The 21,115-nt window shown below is 37.3% G+C and overlaps 1 protein-coding gene across 1 annotated transcript in view; it reads left to right on the top strand.

The window, feature by feature from the left end:
• TOPBP1 (DNA topoisomerase II binding protein 1) overlaps positions 1-21,115 on the top strand; it is a 59,973-nt gene that overhangs the window by 16,094 nt on the left and 22,764 nt on the right. The window contains exons 9-15 of the mRNA XM_036031653.1: positions 1,149-1,312; positions 1,460-1,707; positions 9,108-9,448; positions 10,159-10,331; positions 14,114-14,325; positions 15,577-15,860; positions 20,871-21,044. Coding sequence (XP_035887546.1) covers positions 1,149-1,312; positions 1,460-1,707; positions 9,108-9,448; positions 10,159-10,331; positions 14,114-14,325; positions 15,577-15,860; positions 20,871-21,044 — 1,596 coding nt within the window. The remainder of the gene's footprint in view (positions 1-1,148; positions 1,313-1,459; positions 1,708-9,107; positions 9,449-10,158; positions 10,332-14,113; positions 14,326-15,576; positions 15,861-20,870; positions 21,045-21,115) is intronic.

Raw genomic sequence — 21,115 nt, 5'->3', positions numbered from 1 at the left:
CTCAAAGAGTAGCAGAGATTCAACCTTGTTCTATTGTTAAGGAAGGAAATTGGGCAGATTACCTCACCTTCCTTAACTTTTAAAATTTATCAACTTACTGGCAGACCAGAAAGTGTCTTATAGGTTCTTTTACCTTAGAATATACTAATTCTGGATATGACTTAGTTACTCTTATAGGAAGTATATATTTCTAATTTTTGTTTAAATATATTCTAGTAATGGAGGCTATTTAGTTTGGGATATAAATGCAGTTAGGAATAGATTTGTTGTTAAGAAATTTCTTAAAAATACATGAAAAACATTTTATATTGATTAGATAAGTGCATATATAGTTATAAATAAATTTTTATGTGTTATCCACAAAGCAGTGCTCACCTCTTGACTTAAATTTTCTTGTTTATTTAACTCTGTGAAAAAGAGATCTTGACTTAGAAGTAAGGAACTGGTTTAAAGGGCCTAAGTAAGTTGCCATGGTCGTGTGGTTAATCATTGACAACTGAACCAAAATTTAAACCCAGTTTTTGGAATTCAGACACTTGTTTCTATAATTATTTTAAAATTTACAAGTAATAAGATCTTTATTTTTTAATATATTGATTTATTTTTAGAGAGAGAGGAATGAGGAGAAACATTAATTTTCAACTTATGCATTCATTGGTTGATTCTCATATGTGCCCTGACCAGGAATTGAACCCACAACCTTGGTGTATCAGGACCTGCTCTGACCAACTGAGCTACCTCACCAGGGCCACAAGTAGTAGGATCTTTAAGAAACTGCCCTGTGTTTTAGAAATTTCTATGCACTGACATTCAGATGATAATTTACTTAAGGCTTTTATTTAAAGCATCAGAGTAATTACCGAGTATCTACTGTGAGGGATAAAAATGCTATGGGATTATGAAGAAGTGATAAAAATAAAAAATTCAGAATTGTTCAAAAAATCAAAGTTTCAGAATACACCCCTTGATATATATTTTCTTGTTTTGTTTTTTCTTTTTTTGTCTTAAAACGTACACAAGAGTTATCTTCTTTATACACAGTAGATTTTAACATATATGTTTAATAAATGTATTGTGAGAGAAAACATCTTACATGCATTGACCTAAAGTAAATATTTTCTTTTCTTTTTTTCTTTTTTTTTTTTCAGATATATCTTTGTGGTTTTAGTGGCAGAAAACTAGATAAACTGAGAAGGCTTGTTAACAACGGAGGTGGAGTTCGTTTTAACCAGCTCAATGAAGATGTAACTCATGTTATTGTGGGAGATTATGATGATGAATTGAAGCAGTTTTGGGATAAGTCAGCCCACAGGTTTTGTCAGTTTTTAATTCAAACCAGTTTCTACCCTGATAATTTTTCTTAAAATTGCACATTGATATAATTTTGGAAACTGCATAGCAAGTGGGATGATGGTCTTTATAATTTAAACTAATGCATAACTATATACTGTTTTCATAGGCCTCATGTGGTGGGAGCAAAATGGCTGCTAGAGTGTTTTAGCAAAGGTTATATGCTTCCTGAAGAGCCATATATCCATGCTAGTTACAAGCCAGTGGAAATTCCAATCTCAGACCAACCTGAAAGTAGAACATCCCTTTTAAAAAGGAATAGCAGCTTCTCCAAGAAAGAGTGTGCCTCTGCCGAAAAGCATGAGCAGGCTGATGAAGACCTGCTTTCTCAATATGTAAATGACAACCCAACAGTAGGTAAGAAATCGCTGATTGGTATCTGTAGTCACTAAGAACTGCTTTCATAGTACTCATACATACGTGATTTTTGCCGGGTTTTTTAAATTTTAAGTTAAACCTTTTTCTTTAAGTTTTATGTTTGTAACTTTTTCTAGGCAGACAAAGCTAAGGTGTCCTGACCCCTCTGACCCCTTCTTGTCTCTTCAACTCAAGGGTTCCACTTTGATCTGTTTTATATCTGGCATCTCTTAGTATAAGTTTGAAACAATGTGAATTTTTTTTATTTTACTTTTCAATTACAGTATACAATATTCAGTATTATTTTGTGTTAGTTTCAGGTGTACTGCGTAGTGGTTAGACAGCATATACTTTACACAGTGAATCAAGAGCATCAAGTGGTTCTTAAAGCTAATGGTTACCCTGAAGCTATCTTGGCAGTAACCTCAACCTTTAAGCTTTAAGGAGGGACAGGTGTTAAGTCTTTGGTTTCACACAAATTGGATGAAATCCAAAATACTATAGAATATTTTGGGTTTGAGTTTTTTAAAATTGTGGTAAAGTATATATAATGTAAAATTTAGTATTTTAACCATTTTGGGTATACACTTCAGTGGTTAATTATACTCACATTGTTGTGCCATCAGCATTACCATCCATTCCAGAACATTATCTTCCCAAATTGAAACTCTATACCCATTAAACAGTAACTTCCCATTTCTCCCTCTCCTCACTCCCTAGTAACCACCATTCTGTTTTTTTATGAATTTGACTATTTGAGATAGCTCATATAAATGGGATCACACAATAGTTGTCCTTTTGCCCTAGCTGGTGTGGCTCAGTACACTGAGTGCCATCCTGCAAACTGAGGGATTGCATACGCCTGGGTTGTGGGCCAGGTCCTCCAGTGGGGGGAGCGTGAGAGGCAACCACACATTGACGTTTCTCTCCCTCTCTTTCTCTCTCCCTTCCCCTCTCTAAAAATAAATAAAATCTTTAAAAAAACTATTAGAAAAACAATATTTGTCCTTTTGTGGCTGGCTGAATTTACTTCAGTTAATGTCTTAAAGATTCATTCATATTTTAGCATGTGTCGGAATTTCCAATTTAGTTTCTGTGTAACTTGAAGTTTTATTGCATGCTGATCCTCATTTTTCTAATAATTTTTTAACTTAAAATCAGTTTTGTCTGATACTAATGCAGCTATCCCTGCCTCATGTGGATCAGCATTTAGTATGACTGACCTTTTCTTTTAACTGTAAATTTGATCAATTTACATTTGTTGTTATTTGTGATATATTTTGATTATTTTTCTACCTTCTTATTTTGTACTTTGTTCCATTTTTCTATGTTTCCTTGTTTTTTAACACTTTTGCCATTTGGATGGATTGGGCTTCCCCCTTCCTGCCTCAGATCCCACTATATACTTTCTATCTTTCCCTCTGCTGATTTGAAAGTTACGTATACTATTTATACTTTCAGTGGCTGCCTTTGGAACATTAATGTGCACCCTAGCTTAAAATCTAAAGTTATTCAGAATTTTATATTCCTTAAATAATACAAGAACCTTGTAACACTTTAACATCACTGCTGCCCGCATCCCCTACATATGTACTTACTAAGACACTCAGCTTATGTAATTTTGTCTGTTATTTTTATTGTCCTTTCTAATGTCACAATTAGACATTGTCATTATTATTCCATATGGTCAATATATTTTGATTTGCCAACATGTTTAGCTCTTTTTTTCACCCATGTCTTGCTTTTTTTATTTTATTTTATTGATTATGCTATTATAGTTGTCCCATTTCCCCCCTTCACTCCTCTCCACCCTGCACACCCTCTCCCACCCACATTCCCTACCTTTAGTTCATGTCCATGTGTCATAAGTTCTTTAGGTTCTACATTTCCCATACTATTCTCACCCCACCCCCCGTCTATTTTCTACCTACCATCTATGCTACTTATTCTCTGTACCTTTTCCCCCTCTCTCCTCCTCCCATTCCCCTGTTGCTAACCCTCCTGTGATCTCCATTTCTGTGGTTCTGTTCCTTTTCTAGTTGATTGCTTAGTGTGTTTTCATTTTTGTTTTAGGTGTGGTTGTTAATAATTGTGAGTTTGCTGTCATTTTAGTATACATGTTTTTTATCTTCTTTTTCTTAGATACGTCCCTTTAACATTTCATAAAATAAGAGTTTGGTGATGATGAACTCCTTTAACCTGACCTTATCTGAGAAGCACTTTATCTGCCCTTCCATTCTAAATGAAAGCTTTGCTAGATAGAGGAAACTTGGATGTAGGCCTTGCCTTTCATAACTTGGAATACTTCTTTCTAGCCCCTTCTTGCCTGTAAGGTCTCTTTTGAGAAATCAGCTGACAGTCTGATGGGTACTCCTTTGTAGGTTACTGTCCCCTTATCTCTTGCTGCTTCTAGGATTCTTTCCTTAATTTTTACCTTGGCTAATGTAATTATGATGTGCCTTGGTGTGTTTCTTCTTGGGTCCAACTTCTTTGGGGCTCTCTGAGGTTCCTGGATTTCTTGGAAGACTATTTCCTTTGCCAGATTGGGGAAGTTCTCCTTTATTATTTGTTCAAATACGTGCTCAATCTGTTGCTTTTCCTCTTCCCCTTCTGGTACCCCTATAATTTGGATGTTGGAACGTTTAAAGATGTCCTGGAGGCTCCTAAGCTTCTTGTTTTTTTGAATTCTTATTTCTTCATGCTTTCCTGCTTGGTTGTTTCTTTCTTCCTTCTGGTCCACTCTATTGTTTTGAGACCCAGTTTCCTTCCCTTCACTATTGGCTCTCCATGCATCTTCCTTCATCTCTTTTATGGTAACCTGCATTTTTCATTTAATTTGCTCCCAAAAGCTGACGGAATTGCAACCAATTCCGTCAGCTTTCTGATCACCAGTGTTTTGAACTGTGCATCTGATAGATTGGCTATTTCTTGTTAGCTCAAAAGGATGAGTCCTAGGGGACTGATCTGTTCTTCTGTTGGAGACATGTCTCTCCCTGTCTCTCCTTTTTTTTTTTTTCTTTTTTTTTTTCAGTCTGGTCGCTCTTGTTACGGTGAGGGGCGGAGCCTTAGGTGTTCACCTGGGCTGGGCACCCCAGTCGCTAGATTGTGACGTTATACGTGGGGGCGGGAGGGAACAATGGCGGTAGTTCCGTTCTCCTGGGATCTCAGTCCCTTCTCGGGGATCCTGGGTTGTGAGCTCTGCCCTGGTCCACAATTGCCGCCTCACTGGGTCCGCCAGACACTGCTTGCGTACTCAGGGTCCACCGCTGTGATCTTGCGCTCCCTGGATGGCTTGCGAGCCGAGCTCGTGCCAAGTTCTCCCCAACCTCCACTCACCGCCGACCCTCGCCTGCCCGGCTCTTCCTCTCCGCCCCTCCTACTGGTCTGGATGAACAGGTCTACTTCAACTTCTTGGCTGTCCGATTCCATTCAGGTAAATTCTGTCAGTTCTGGGTGTTATTCTGCCTCTAAATTGTTGTTGTTCTAATCTTGGTTGTGCGTGGAGGTACAGTGCGTCCACCTATGCCTCCATCTTGCCGGAAGTCCTCGCAGTTCAATTTTCTGTCATAGCTGGTTGTTATCTTGTTTTTAAATTGTTGCTGGCCTTATTTTGGTTGTGTGAGGAGGCACAGTATGTCTACCTATGCCTCCATCTTGGCTGGTAGTCCCCCATATCTTGTTTCTGAAACCTCTCTTCTGGAATCATTTCCTTTCCTCTTGAAATGTATCCTTTAGAAATTCCTTTAATTTCTGTTAGTGTTTTTTTATTTTCCCGTTTTCCTTAAAAGATAGTTCTGCTAGACATACAGATGGTTACTTTGACTAAGCCACAGGTGGCAAACACAAGGCCCGAGGGCCAAATCCAGCTTCCACCTTGTTTTATCCAGCCCAGCACCTTGTTTTTGCCTGGCAGTAGTGCAGAGCTCCTTGCCTCTCCTTAAGGAGTAGTTACATTTATATAGTCCTAAAATTACTTTTGGCTCTTTGAAGGTAACTGTGAGACTGAGGTGGCCTCTGGCGAAAATGAGTTTGACACCCCTGGTCTAAGCTCTTTGGAAATATTATTTTATTGTCATGTTTCCATGCTTGCTCGATAAGAAGTCAGATGTCAGTCTAATTGTCATTCTTTTGTAGAAAATCTTTTTTTCTCTACCTGTTTTTAACATCTTTTATTTTTCGTGTCCAGGTGTTATCACCGATTTGTCCTCTTATAATTCATTTTTTCCTGAATCCAAGAACTAGTGATTTCTTTTCTTTTTTCTTATCCCCCATTCTCTATATTCTCTAACTCCCATTAGTTCTGTGTATAGGTCACTTAACCTTTCCTTCTAATTTCATCAGTTTCTGGAAGTTCTAATTCTTTTGATAGTCTCTTATTCTGTATTCATGTTGTTTGTTCTTTATTTCTTATAACACATTTAACTAATTGCAACATCTGAATGGAGGAGTGGGGAAGTTCTCTTGGTTATTGTTCACAATGCCTGGTTTCCTCATGTGTTTTGCGATATTTATCATTCTTATTAGGACTATGGGAATACTTGGAAGCCTGGGGTGAGAATTTGTTCCTCCAGAAAAGATTCATGTCTAAATCTGCCTGGAGCCTAGGAATCTTCCAACTTAGGACACCTCTGAGTGAGTTTATTGGCAGGACATTCTTGGACCATCAGGCTTCCGTAAATTTATATCCTTGACTAATTTGAGGACCAGTTCGTGATGATGGCTTCCCAGGAGAGCTGTTTTCCCCTTGACCCAAAGCCAAACAAAGTGTACTGCTTATCTCCTCTTGTAGGATGTGTTTGTGGTGCTATTAGTTGATTGGTTTTGTTCTACATTCTAGTGAAGGCATTTCCCTTTAGGGTTTCTGGGCTTGTTTTCCTAGGGTACACTCTGCCCCACTGCTAATTTGTATGAAACCAAAGGCTTAACACCTGCCCCTCTGCATGATATCCTTACATTTTAAGGGTCTAGGTTGCCAAGGTAACTTCAGGGTAACCATTAGCTTTAGTAACCATTTGATGCTCAATAGCATTTCATTTTTAGCCCTTAAGGATTTCCCTTGCCTTCTTATAATCTCAGCTATGCAATTACAAGGATGTCTTTAATATTTCATGCTGTATTTTCCATTGTTTCATAGTTGAGTGTTTTCATGTCTACCGTACCATATTCTATAAGGGAATTTACAGTATTCATTTTTTATTCACACTATTTACTTTCATGATGCACTGCAAAATTGACTTTTGTCAGACCAGCTGCTTATGCTATACTAGTGTGTCACAGCAGATCGCCCCAGCTTCCCAGGGTGCTCTGGTAGAAAGCAGCCGCAGGTTGTCTAGGAGCAGTTTTATGCTCTGTCCTTCAACAGGGACACTTAGTGGGGGAAAACAATTTGTTTCTCAGGTCTTCCTTTCTAGGGCAGCGAGTGATCTATTGACTCTGAAAGGATTTGGTGACAATAAACCTCAGTGAATTCCCTAGCGCCTTATAAAGAATGTAATCAAGCATTTTGCAGTTTGTTAAAGCTAAATTACTTGTGATTTGAGAAAGTTTTTTAATAATAGGTTTATCAAGAAGTATCTGTGTGCTTCTGAATGAAGTTGGTTTGAAAAAAGGGTTCTACTAAAATAAGTGGAAAGAACTGCTGTAGAACATGCTCATTTGTTCTGAGTTTCTTAATAACTTCAGGGTTTTGCTTATAGTTTATAAGGACTTGGTATTTCTAGTTTGTTTTGTAGTAGCAGTCTAAAATTCCTCTGGGATTCTTCTTCCCACCTGCAGTGTATGGACATCAAATTTTTTCCCCCTAGCCGTGATTGTGAGACAATTATAATTGCAAAAAAATATTTTGTTTTTATATTTTGTATTAAGAATTGCTATTTTAAAGCTACTTTGCAGAATGTTTTACAGTAGCAGGTCATCTTATTTCTATCTAAACTTACTCATCCTCATATATCTCTATAAATTATAAATATACTGTTGTCTCTTATACTGAGGGTCAGACAATCTCCTGATCAGTTAATGCTCTAGACAAAACTAGAGTTCTTCAGAGTGTCAATAAGAGCAATTTCAATACTTTCATTAAGTAGGAATAAATTTTATGTATATATACACACACACTCTTTATTTATATATTATTTATATATCTATGGCAGTAATTAGTTTAAAAGTGAAAATATTAGTATCTGTTGGAGAAGAGAATAGACATAAGGAGATGGCATTATAACAATGTTATGGACCCTGGAGTTGGGCGGTGTTGGTTTATATAATTTCTGCCATTTTATAACTATGACCTTAGGTTACATAATCTCTTAAAACCTGAGATTTCTCTTGAAGAAAGGGTATAAATGTACTAATAATATCAACCTGATAGCATCATGGGCATTAATTATGTGCATGTAAAGCACTTGGGCAGAATACCTGTATAAACGAGTAAGTGAAGAATCCTTGAATAGCTTCCAGGCTTGTTTGGAACCCCATAAAGCAGGGGTTGACCAACCTTTTGTAAAAGGCCAGATAATAAATATTTTAGGCTTTACCAGTCACATTCTGTCTCTGTCACCTATTCCATTTTGTTTTGTTCTGTTTTTACAATCTTAATATGTAAAAACCTTCTTCCTCACAGGCTCTGGGCCCTTTTCGCCCTTAGGCTGTAGTTCGCTGATCCCCTACCATAAAGTGTTACCTTCCAACAGGATGCCGTTAGAGTTTTCAAAAAACACTGTTTTTCACTTCTTAAACTTTTAGCCTTGAATTAACAATATTTTTGCATACTAGGGACTGTGTGGTTTAGTTATCGACACTTATTTATGTAGCTATTTTTTTTTCTTTTACTACCCTTCTATCAGTCAACTTTATCTTAAAATGAAGTTAAGACCATTTGCTTAGGTCCTTGATCATTTCTCTTAAGGAATCTATATAGAAGCTAAGTAGCTCCAATTTCAATACAAAACATTTTAGGAATTTTTAAAAGAGCAGTAACCTTAGTATTATTACATTTCTACAGTTATTTCCATGTAAAGGGCTTGACTGTTTAGGCCTGTTCTGTTTTTTCCGTAATGATTTTTCTCTATTGTGAATTATCTAAACCAGTTTTGGAACTAAGACACACCTATGAAATATGAGAGCACCATAATTTTCAACTAGTTTCTATCACGGTAGGAGCACTTAAAACAGTAACACGATTGCTGCTGTCCTTCCTCATAATATATGGTGATGCTGAGAACACTCTTGGTGGCCCAGAAGGTGGGGTGGGTTTGTATCCTTTATGCATTGTGTACTTATTAAAGCCTTAGTTTTTAAGTGTGGGCACAATTCTCAGGCTCTATGTTACCTTAATATCCTTGCTAGGAAATAAAACTTTAAGCTAAATTATCAGTTAGAAAACAATTCTTTTTCTCTTCCAGTTGAAGCTGCAAAGTCTGAAGTGGGGGCCTTTAATGACACTACTTGTATTCAGCCCTTCAATGATTCTACTCATATTTCTCTGCCAGAAGAAAACCAATCTGTCAGTCATTGCCTCCCTGATGCTTCTACAATTACAGAAGAAGGTTTATTTAGCCAAAAGAGTTTCCTGGTTTTGGGTTTTAGTAATGAAAATAAATCTAACATTGCAACTGTCATAAGAGAAAATGCTGGAAGAATCGTATCCCTTCAGAGCCGAACTGTTGCCGACTATACTGTGGTTCCTCTGCTGGGGTCTGACATAGAAACGGCGGTGGGGGAAGTCGTTACAAATACATGGCTGGTAAGGAAGTAGTGTAGCAGTTAAAGATATCGGAATGCCAGGAGTGTTCATGTTTATTTCCTAGACAGTTCAGTTTGGTTTAAATTGTTGTTTGGGTATGGGCAGCATCTGGTTTTTGCATTTAGCAAAGGAAACTTTAAAATATGAAAATGTTCAGGCTTCTTGGTCCTAATCCTGGTAGAGTAGAGATGTTTTATTTCCCCGGGGCCAAACCAGCAACATTTCTTCTTAGGAAGTTACGTCAGGTCATCTTGAGTGATTTCAGTTTCCCCTGTTTTCTCACAACCAAAGCATGACATGCACGTTTACATTATTCTATCTGGTTGGCTTATCACGGGCTGGTAATTTCACCACTGGGGTGTTGGTTTGTTTTCTTTTTGTTTTTGTTTTTCTTTTTACTTTCCAAGCATTAAGAGGAAAAAATTACAAACTAATACATCATTGGAAGAAATTAAGTTTGAAGCATTATTCAGTGATAAGTTTCACTGATTTTAATATCCTCAATATTTTAGAATATAACATTTAATATAATGAATTGGTGTATCTATTTCTTTACATATTATAATTCAAATGTATTGAGAATGAGCATACACAAGTTTAAAGTAAAATTGCTTTCTACCTAAACTAAAATTACTGCTACTGTAACTGAACCAGTGTAACCACTGGTCACTTATTTCAGGTTGATGTTCTTTTGTCTGTTGTTTTTAAAGGTAACTTGTATAGACTGTCAGACTTTAATTGATCCAAAGTCAAGTCCTCTCTTCAAGCCAGTCCCAGTAATGGCAGGAATGACTCCTTTAGAGGACTGTGTTATTTCATTCAGCCAGTGTACAGGAGCAGAAAAAGATTCTTTGACGTTCTTAGCAGAGCTCCTTGGAGCAAGGTATGTAGTATTTTTAGTGTACCTGCTGTCTTGATGTATTTTATTTGTTTTGACTAATTGGAGAGCATTCAAATTAGAATTTAGCTTGGTGGCTTTATAGAATGTAGGAGCAGTGTGTGGTGTAGTTATGTGATGGCTCGAAGGGACAGGGGAGAGTCCTACCGGATAGATGCCCGGCAGATGTTAAGACTGCAGACATTAATGCTTACCTGCCAGGAAAGAGAATCTTTAAAGCTGACCCGTGCAGCATTATTGAATATTGTTTATCTGTGCATTATTTCCTTCCACATACTGTATGGTTGATGTATTCTTTTTCAGTATACATTCATTGTTCCCCTGGTTTTCAGCCAGAAATATAAATGCTAAATGGAAATAATGAATACTTTGGGAGAAAGAAAATTAATTTAAAAGTTGCTTCCAAGATCCAAATTAACCCTAAGTGAATGTTAGATGGTGGCTGTTTTAAAAGGAAGTAGGAAACGGTTGTACCAGTAAATGTAAATGAACTAAACTTTTACACTAATTAAAAGAATAGCTATTTTATATTAGATTATGAAACAACGTTTAAAATTATTTTAAATAAGAGATGCACCTAAAACAAACTGACTCAGGAAAAAATGATGGCAAGTAAATGCAAACAAAAAGAAAGGATGGGTTGCAATTTTAATGTCAGACAAGTTTGGATTCAAATCAATGCTTTAAACAAGAAAAAGAGAGCCTATAAATCAAGAGTGCTACACACACTGAAATACGTGTATATCAAATAGACCATGGCACTCATTTATGAAACAAAAACAACAGGAGATACAAAGAAGAATCAGTATAAATACACATTGTTGGAGACTTTAATTCCCATCTTTTACTTCATTACAGGTCAAATAGAAAACAAGAAAGGATAGATTTATTTCTTTTTTTAAATTTATTTATTTTTAGAGAGGGGGAAAGGAAGGACAAAGAGGAGAGAAACGTCAATGTGTGGCTGCCTCTCATGTGCCACCTACTGGGGACCTGGCCCACATGTGCCTTGACTGGGAACCAAACCTGTGACCCTTTGGTTTGCAGGCCGGCACTCAGTCCATTGAGCCATAATAGCCAGGACTAGGAAGGATGGATTTAAACAGCATAGTTAGAGATCTACCCTCAAACAGTGAGCATACCTTTTCAAGTGCCTGTGGAACACTTGTAAATGTTGCCTATAGAGATATTTGTCACAAAGAAAACCTCAATAGATTCCTAAAGTAGAATGAGTACAGACCATATTCTGTAATCACAGTCCAAAAAACTTGAAATGAATAGTAGAAATAAAAAACGAAAAGACCTCGTCAACTGAACATTTTAGAACTGTTTTTTAATAACTCTTGGCTCAAAGAGGAATTTGAAATCATTTATAAGTCTATATCAACCCAGTAGTAACAAGAAACCCCAGTGCCCAGATTGTGAATTTTTTTTTAAGATTTTATTTATTTATTTTTACAGAGAGGGGAAGGGCAGGAGAAAGACAGGGAGAGAAATAGCAATGTGTGGTTGCCTGTCACATATCCCATGCTGGGGACCTGGAGGCAACCCAGGCATGTGCCCTGACTGGGAATCGAACCTGTGACCTTTTGGTTCACAGTCTGGCCCTCAGTCCACTTAGCCACACCAGCCAGGAGATTGTGATCTTAAAATACCATTTCCCACGAAAAGAAACTAAAGCTTAAATAAATGATTAATTCCAGATCTGGGGCAGCAAAGGTACCAGTGAGTCTGGACCATTTTGTTGGAACAGAGAGCAAATACGTTATCAAACACAACTAGGGAGGGTTGTGTCGAAAGGAACTCCACTGGCCCTGGCCAGGTGGGTCAGTGGGTTGGAGCATCATCCCACACACCAAAAAGTTGTGGGCTTGATTCCTGGTCAGTGCATGTATAGGAGGCAGCAGATCAATGTTTTTGTCTTTTCCCTTCCTGTCTCTCCAAAATTAATAAACATATACTCAGGTTAGAATTAAAAAGAAGAAGATAAAAAAGTCTACTGGCCAAGGACAGGAAAATTTAAGTACGGTATCACCAAATGATAACAGCAGTGGATCCAAATACATCAAATGATGTTTCAATCATGACTTTTTTTTTTACATTTTATTTATTTATTTTTAGAGAATGGGGAAGGGAAGGAGAAAGAGAGGGAGAAAAACATCAATGTGTGGTTGCTTCTAGCATGCCCACTATTGGGGACCTGGCCCGCAACCCAGGCATGTGCCCTGACTGGAAATCAAACCAGCGACCCTTTGGTTCGCAGGAGGCTGGCATTCAGTCCACTGATCCACACCAGCCAGGGCCCAATCATGACTTCTTAGTGACACCAAACAAACTAAACTAATTGGTCATGTTTGAAAGATGCTAGGGAACCAACCCATTATTTTGAGAGCTGGTAAATGGAGGGAAAGGATGAAATATTTGTCCTGCCTTTCCTATAGAATCTGTCAGAGTACCGTAATAATGAATAAGACAAAATTTCCCTTTCTACTGATATTCCAATAAATAAACGAATTAATGAAAAAATCTAGGCATTGAAAATCAGTAGAAAATCACATAATATAGAGAAGAACAGACATCTTGTTTGTCCTGCTGAAGAACATATCACCCCTTGAAGTAGCCCTACCTAAATAATGAAAACAATCCAACAAAGCCACTGGATTCAACTACTGATTTATAGCAAATACGATAGGAGGATAACATGTGAAGTTACACCACAGTAATACAATCAGCAAAACCCAGACTGAGGTAACTTTACATTATAAATGATCATAAGGCGCTGGGGAAAGAAAAGGGAACATTTAAGCTAAAAGACATAAAACTGAACTAAATAGTGTTTAAGGATGCACTATGTGGTAACAAGAAAGAAAGGTAAGGAAATGATTACCATAAATATTCAAATAGTGGCTACTGTGAAGAAGGGGTGGGAGGGAGTGTTAACTGAGAGGGTCCATGGGAGAGGTTCTGGGGTGGCTGGCACGGTTCTGTCTTCTGACGTGAGCGGTGGATGTAAGGGTTTTCACCTTAGAATTATTAAATTGTACATTTCCTTTTTTGTCGTGTTCTGTATTTGAATTATACTAAACAATAAAAAGCTTTTTGAAAAAGTGAAATTGTAGAAAATCTGGACAATAACAGTACCAAGATGACAGACTTCATGGATAAGTAGGTTGAATATGAAAAATGAAACCCTGAAAATACTGGGAAAATGTAGAATGTTCAAGAAATTTTAAAAGTGGAGAATTTGAATGTGAAACTGAGAAGTCACAAAAGAAATGATTGAATTCTGCTTATATACCTCAAGTGGTGGACTTCTGTTTCTGCCTCCATATAATCTGTGTTTATTAATAAGTAGTCTGTGATCTTGAGCAAGTCACTTAATTTCTTTTTATCTTTTCCTAGGTTGTATGTTTATAATATTTTATAAAAGAATTAGTATTCCACAAATACTGAGAGGATCAAATGAGATTATATGTGCAAATGCTTTGAACAGTTGTAGTGGACTAAAATACACCATGTGTGATTTATACACTTTTCTTTGCTCCCCTAGATGTTCATGCCTCCTTTAGGAGGAAAGGACAAAAATCTCCCCGTTAGGGAGGAGATTTTTCTGGTTAAATTCTTGAAAGTCTAAGGGATAGAACTGACTTTTAATCACTGGTGTCTTCCTAGAACTCTAACAACGCTGTTGTATTAGAAACTTCATTGTCAGGTTGCTGGCTAATTGTGTGTATGACCATTTGCTTTTCTTTAAATACAACTTTCAGCGTTCAAGAATTCTTTGTTCGCAAGGCCAATGCAAAGAAAGGCATGCTTGCTAGTACACATCTCGTATTAAAGGAACCAAGCGGTTCTAAATATGAAGCTTCCAAGAAGTGGAATTTACCGGCAGTCACCATAGCTTGGCTTTTGGAGACTGCTAGAATGGGAAAGAGAGCAAATGAAAGCCATTTTCTGATTGAAAATTCAACTGAAGAAGGTTAATATTTTTATTTTGTTTTTATATATACATATTTTTACAGTTTGATGGTTTCTGAGGTACCAGTGTGCCAAAGCCTGTTTTTAGGAAAGGTGGTTGATTTCTACTTGTCACACTGGTACAGTGAGCCACTGTTGGGCATTCATTATTGGGTGGGAAAACAAATGTGTGTTCGTAGTGCAAGTGTTTAATATGTACTTTCAAGTGTGAGCACTGTTTGAAAGCTGGAGGATGCAAAACAATGGAGGAGCATTCTAGGCGTTCAGTGTTTGAAGTCTAAAGATGTGAATTTGAGTCCCTTTCACTGGCCCTCCTATGGCTCATACTGACACACATGTAATTAGTGTTCTCCCTCACACTTCGAACTTCTGCATGTTTTCTCTAGCTCACTTCACACTTGCCTGTTCCCCCTTATCCTTCCATTCTCATCTTGGATGGCACTTTCCTTTGACTCACCAAGTATGGCCTTTGTCTTGCCATCACACCTTGTATTATCCCTTTTATAGCTCTTATCCCAGTGTTACAATTCTGGTTTGCCTTCGAGTCTCCCTACTCCGCTGTAAGCTCTGAAAAGCAAGGACTATGCATGTCTTGGGCATTATGTATTTCCATTGTCTACCGTTGGGACTGGTATGCCGTAGCCATCTAAGTGTTTTTGTTAAATATCGGAAAATGTAGGGAGTGGGGTGGGAGGACACAGTAGCCCCTTATAGGATGGCGGGGTCCCTGGAAAAACCTCACGGACAATTCGGCAGTTTGGGAACAACTCTCAGAGCCATTATTTACTTACCTAGACAGACTGGAAATTTTGTAACTGAGGCAAAGCAATGCTTCGGTCATATTAAAATTTCATTAAGGACTTTCCAGAAACTTGACTAGTTGTTAACTCTGGGTACATGTATTTGGAATTTTCTTTTCACTCAGCCATTGACTAAGATGATATTTATTTATATAATTTTTGGCACATTGTGAAGTTTATTGAGAATATTTTGTGTTACAAGCTAAAATGGGAAAGCTGATTTCATTATTTGTTTCAATTGATGTGCTTGTCTAACTCAACATATTTTAATGCATCATCTGGTTTGTTTCTTGGAAAGTAGATACATAACTTTGAGGTTTAAAGTGTACATGAGAATTCGTATGAAAATTAACAATAAGGTAAAAATCTCACTTGTGTACCTCTTTATTGGAAGAAAAAGGTATCGTTAGTGGCTCACATTTATTTTTCTTTTTTCTTTTTTAAACTTCCAGAGCAAAGTTTAGAGACTGAAATAGCAAATGGGGTAAATCTAAGTTCAGATGCTCCAGAGCATCCTGCCATGCACCTGGGAACGCACAGGAAAACGGCCGTCACACCTTTAGATATGAACCGCTTTCAGAGTAAGGCTTTCCATGCTGTGATGTCACAGCACACCGGGCAGGTGCCAGTCTCCCCAGCAGGACAGCCACTCCAGAAGGAGCCCTCGTTACACCTGGACACACCATCCAAATTTCTGTCCAAGGACAAACTCTTCAAGCCTTCCTTTGATGTAAAGGTAAGGTTCATAGAAAACAGTCCTGGAATTAACAACTTTATAGAGTTGAAGCACCATTTTCTGCATCACCTCAAAAGTTTGTAGTAGTATATTTTCCAGAGATGTTGGCAAGTAGATTCATATTATTGAGTCCTTGCTGATACTTGTGGTTGAAGTAACAGATAAATACAGTGTGAAACTAGGACATCTGGGTTCAAGTTCTGTGTCTCTCATGAACAGTATGACTCTAGGCAGATTGTTCATCCTGTGATATCTGACCATCAGTTTCTTCTTTTGTATGAAGAGAATAATATCCCTTACTCTGAAAACTCAGGTGTATCATAAGGATCAGACGAAATGGTCTGATAAAATATGTAAACTATGAAAGAGTGCACGGTGGGGCAAAAGTAGGTTTAGTTGCAAGTACATGAAACACACAGTTTATTTTTGTGTTATTTGTTATTATTTTCCATGCAAACAACTGTAAACCTTCTTTTGCCCTACCCTGTATAATAAACACACTGCTATTTATATTTTGATTCTAGGAGTACACCCAATATACTGACAATGTCTTTATTATCACCCTGCTTATCAGTCATTTCCATTAAAATGATGAGCAAGTCTGCACCTTTGCTTGTTCTCCTGGGCATTGCAGTGTGGTTCCCTTTCTGGAAAAAATCATTTGCAAGTCAAGGGCTAATTTAACTTTCTCAAGTGGTTTATTTTTATTCCCCGAACATGATTTTCTTCATTGTCCTTTAGCAGCTTTTAGGTTTTAAGTGTCCAAACCATTGTCTATGTTTTTTTATCCGTGGACCTTTGCAACATCATCGTACCATATATCTATTTTGCTTATAGGGTATTAACAAGCAACATTTTAATAATTTTTACTGGTATGTTTTAGAGCAGAATTACAAAGTTTGCAGATTGTTCATCTCCAGAAAATAAATACAAACTAATACCTGGAACAACTTTCTCCTAGCTAAATCTTTGATCAGATCGTTTATTTATTTATTTACTTATTTTTAATTACAGTTGACATCCAAAACATGAATTTCAGGTTCATCAAATCTCTTCTGTAGTAACATTTTGTACTGTGATTATCACTGCTCTTTATGTCTTAAGAAACAAGAAAACCACTGGTTTGGAAACTGGGGGCTAGAATCAGCCTCTACTTTGCCTCTGGCTACCTTTAAAGCAAGTCAGCCTCTGTGGGCTTCATTATTCCCACCCGTGAAAACATGGCATAGATGTATAGATGTATACATCTGTATATATGATATCTAAGGTCTCAGATCATAGAACCTTTGAATAGTAAATGAAGTAATTTAATAGGCAAAAAAAATAGTTGATAAATTCCAGTCATTTAGACCATTCTTCAGATGCCTTGCAGAGCAAAGCCAGTGGTTCTGAAAGAGTCTCTCTGAAGGTACAGAACACGTTTAGAGGTTTTGTTATTTGGAGTCATAGTTTATTTAGCAGTTTTCTGTTCTTTTCTCATTTTGGTCATAAATAAACTAAAACTTCAGCTTATGATCACTGGGTCTTCAAATTGACATAGTATGGCATATAGAAATTCATACTCTGAAAACAGAAGGGCAGGTGGAATAATCACAAAGTTGAACATATATTAGTCCTCACAATGAAAAAAACCTCTTATTGAAACTTTATGTGTAATTGACACATCATAAAAGTACAACAGATGTGCTGCTAAATGAAGCATCAGTGTTAACAGTTGGGAAGCCACTTATGTGTCAGAAAGAGACCACTGCTAATGCCATACCAGCTTCCTCACCCCCCCTCTCCGTACTGCTTCCTGCTCCTCCCCAGAGGTAACGCCCCTGACCTCTAACTCGGTGGCTCTGTTGTGCTCGCTTTTTACTTTTAAATAAGTGAAGTCATAGTATTTACTTTTTTGAGTCTGTCTTCTTTTGGTATTGTTGTTCAACCTTCATTTGGAAGATTTGTTCATGTTGCTACCTCTGAACTTCATTGATTTATTAATGTGTGATATTAAATATTTCATTCTTGCTATATACTGAAGTTTACATATCCAGTCTACTGTTTAATGGCATTTAGGTGGTATTAGTTTTTTTGCTCTTCCAAATAATGTATTTGTGAACATTCGTGTGCGTGTCTATTTTTATTTTTATTCTTTTGCAGTGGAGAAAGTATAGTTACTGTTTGCAGATTGCTAAAGAAGGAGAATGGGAACCTGTATTGCTTAAAGCCCAAACTCCCCGGTGACTTAACTTTCGGGGCTTTTAAGGGCAAAAAAACCCAACATGAGTAAGGAGTTCAAAGTCATGGGCTACATTGACCAGTCAGTTCCTATACAAGTTCAAGCAATGCTGGGTTTTATTCCAACTTCAGTTGAGACTGACAAGACTGTCAAAGTGGTCATACCAGTTTATACTCCACCCATAGTGTATTGAGCATCCAGTGTGTCCCATCCTTGGCAACAAGGTGTTATAATTTTTTAAAACTTTTTACTTGGAAATAATTTCTGACTTGCATGAAACTATAAAAAATAGTACAAGCACTACTCATATACCCCTAGAGGTTCTTAGTGGCTGAGAAGGAAAGTATTTGAGGAAGGAGCGGTTAACTGTCACATGTTGCTGAAAGATCAAGAAAGGCGAGAACAGAAAACTGTTCACTGGATCTAGTATTCTGGAGGTCACCGGGGATCTTACCAGTAAGGGTTTTGATGACATGGCAGAGATGGAAGCCGGCGTGGACTCATACAGGAATGCAAGAGGAATTGGAGACAGTGGTTGTAAACAGTGCATTTGAGGAGCTTTACTGTAAAGGGTGACCAGAAAATGGGGTGGGTGGGTGCAGGACAAAATAGGGTGCACAGAGATTGTTTTGATTTTAAGATGGTATAAATAAATGTATGAGTGAGTGATCCAGTAGAGATCGTATTGATCATGAGAGGGGAGAGTTGCTGAAGCCACATCTTTGAGTTGGTGTGAGGGGTTGGATCTAGTGCTTAAGTGGAGGCAAGTCCTGGAAGGGAAGTAGTGTTCATGGTGCACTACTTCACAGGTACGGCAGGTGGGCACATGTGGTGTGGAGCTTCTTGTTTCTTTTGTGTGTGAAGAATCCTTTTAAATGCCATGGGGAATATTTTTTTTTAAGCTTTAGCAAATAGAAAACCTTACCATGTTCTTGCAAAAACAAAACAAAAAAAACAACTAAACATCACAAGGATTTATTACATTTAATAGATTCTGTTAAAAACAAACATACAGCATTAAAAATATTAATAGAGCAGACAATTGTAATTGAACAATAAAGTAATTTTTAAAAAATAATAAATGAAAACTTGTCTGGTAAAAAAAAAATCTGGGAAGAGAGTTGAAGATAGGAACTAGTCCTACTAGTTATTGAAACAAAGTTGCAGTAATTGGAGCAGTTTGTTAATGTCATGTAAATTGTCAAATCAGTGCACCAGATTATATCCCATAGATAGGAGAATATATTATACTTGTACAATAAAGGAGGCATTCCAGTCAGACAATCGAGAAGAGAGTTAGAATGCAACCTCATACCTTGCATCAGAATAAATATCAGATCAGAGTATTTGTACACAAGAAATTAAGGCATAAAAATTCTAGAAAAGGTCATGCAAGAGTTGGTTGGTTTTTAAATCACTGTGGGGGAGGCCTTTCTGACTATAACATACACCCCAAAAGCAATAAAAATTCATAGAATTTGACAGCAAATAAAATTCTCTACATTTAAATATGTAGATTTTATTGATATATGGTTTAAAAAGTATTTAAAAAACTCTTCATGGCAAAAATTTGGCAAACTACACATTGAGACCAACTATGTATATATACAAAAACCCGTATCACAGTGGAGATATGTATGTAAATTCATACAAATATCTTCATGCAAGTGAATATAAAAAAGACTAATAACCCAGTGGAAAAATGTGCAAAGGGTAGGAAGAGATAGCTATCACAAAACATTAAATAGAAATATTACACATCATACAGCTGTTTAGAGGGTGGGAAATTAAGATGTACAAATATATTTATCTAATCTATAAGGTTGGCAAAAAAAAATCTGATAACCTACTGTTCTGTCAAGCATATTAGGGAACAAACGTACACTTAAATGCTTTGCTGAGAAGCATGTCACTGTTGGTACATAAATTTTGCTTAAATGCTTCCCTTTATTCTTGCTTGTGCAAAATGGTGTGTGTACAAGGTTAGTCGTTGCATCATTATATTGGCAAAAGATTGTCAACGAAGATAGTCATCAGTTGAGCACTGGTTAAATACGTCCTGCAGATGGGAAAAGAATGAGCAAGCCCCTGAGCAGCAGGGCCGTCTGTGAGGGAACTGTGGGTGGCTTGGGAATAGGAACATACTGATATTTTGTACTTTCAAAGGTCTTCCATAATTCTCAGCTCAGTCTGACTTCTTAACCTTCCTGTTAGTTCATGTCTTGCTTATATCCATCCTAGCTCACTTGTTTCCTTCTGTGTTTTTTGTCTGCTTGTTTTGTTTTTGTTGTTCTTCATTTAAATTACAATTTAAACTCTTAAGATTCAGGCAGCCGTGGCTGGTGTGGCTCAGTGGATTGAGCACCAGCCTGCGAACAAAAATGCAGGTTTGATTCACAGTCAGGGCACATGCTGGGGTTGCAGGCCAGGTCCCCAGTTGGGGTCATGTGAGAGGTGGCAACCAATCGATATATCTCTCACACATTGATGTTTATCTCTCCCTTCCCCCCCCAAAAGTAAATAAATAAAATCTTTTCTTAAAAAAGATTCAGGCAAATGTAAGATAGTATGAATTTTTTTTTCTTTGTAGTATACAGATACAGATAACATTTCATTTTACTTTTGTTTGGAGGAAAGCTAGAGGAAATTACAGCTATAATCCAATTAATTTTTAGGATTATCCCCCTTTTGAACTCTTTTTCCTTTTCTTCCTTTGCCCTTCTTTTCTTCTCTTCATCTCTACCTTGCTTTCTCCCTCTTTCATTCTCCCCCTCCCTCCGTACATATAGGATGCACTGGCAGCCTTGGAAACTCCAGGTGGACCTAGCCAAAAGAGAAGGAAACTGAGTACCCCACTCTCAGAAGTCATCGGAAGAAACTTGAAGCTTGCTTTGGCAAATAGCTCTCGAGATGCTGTTGCTCTTTCTGCCAGCCCTCAGCTGAAGGATGCTCAACCAGAGATGGTAGTATTAGATCTCTTACTAAAAGGAAGTTCTAGATAAAACATTTCAAACAATAATAGTCAATCTATTTC

The sequence above is a fragment of the Phyllostomus discolor genome, chromosome 7 (assembly GCF_004126475.2).
Source record: "Phyllostomus discolor isolate MPI-MPIP mPhyDis1 chromosome 7, mPhyDis1.pri.v3, whole genome shotgun sequence".
In the NCBI taxonomy this organism is placed as follows: Eukaryota; Metazoa; Chordata; class Mammalia; order Chiroptera; family Phyllostomidae; genus Phyllostomus; species Phyllostomus discolor.
The sequence above is the reverse complement of the archived record's forward strand: the minus strand, read 5'-3'. Positions and strand labels throughout refer to the sequence as shown.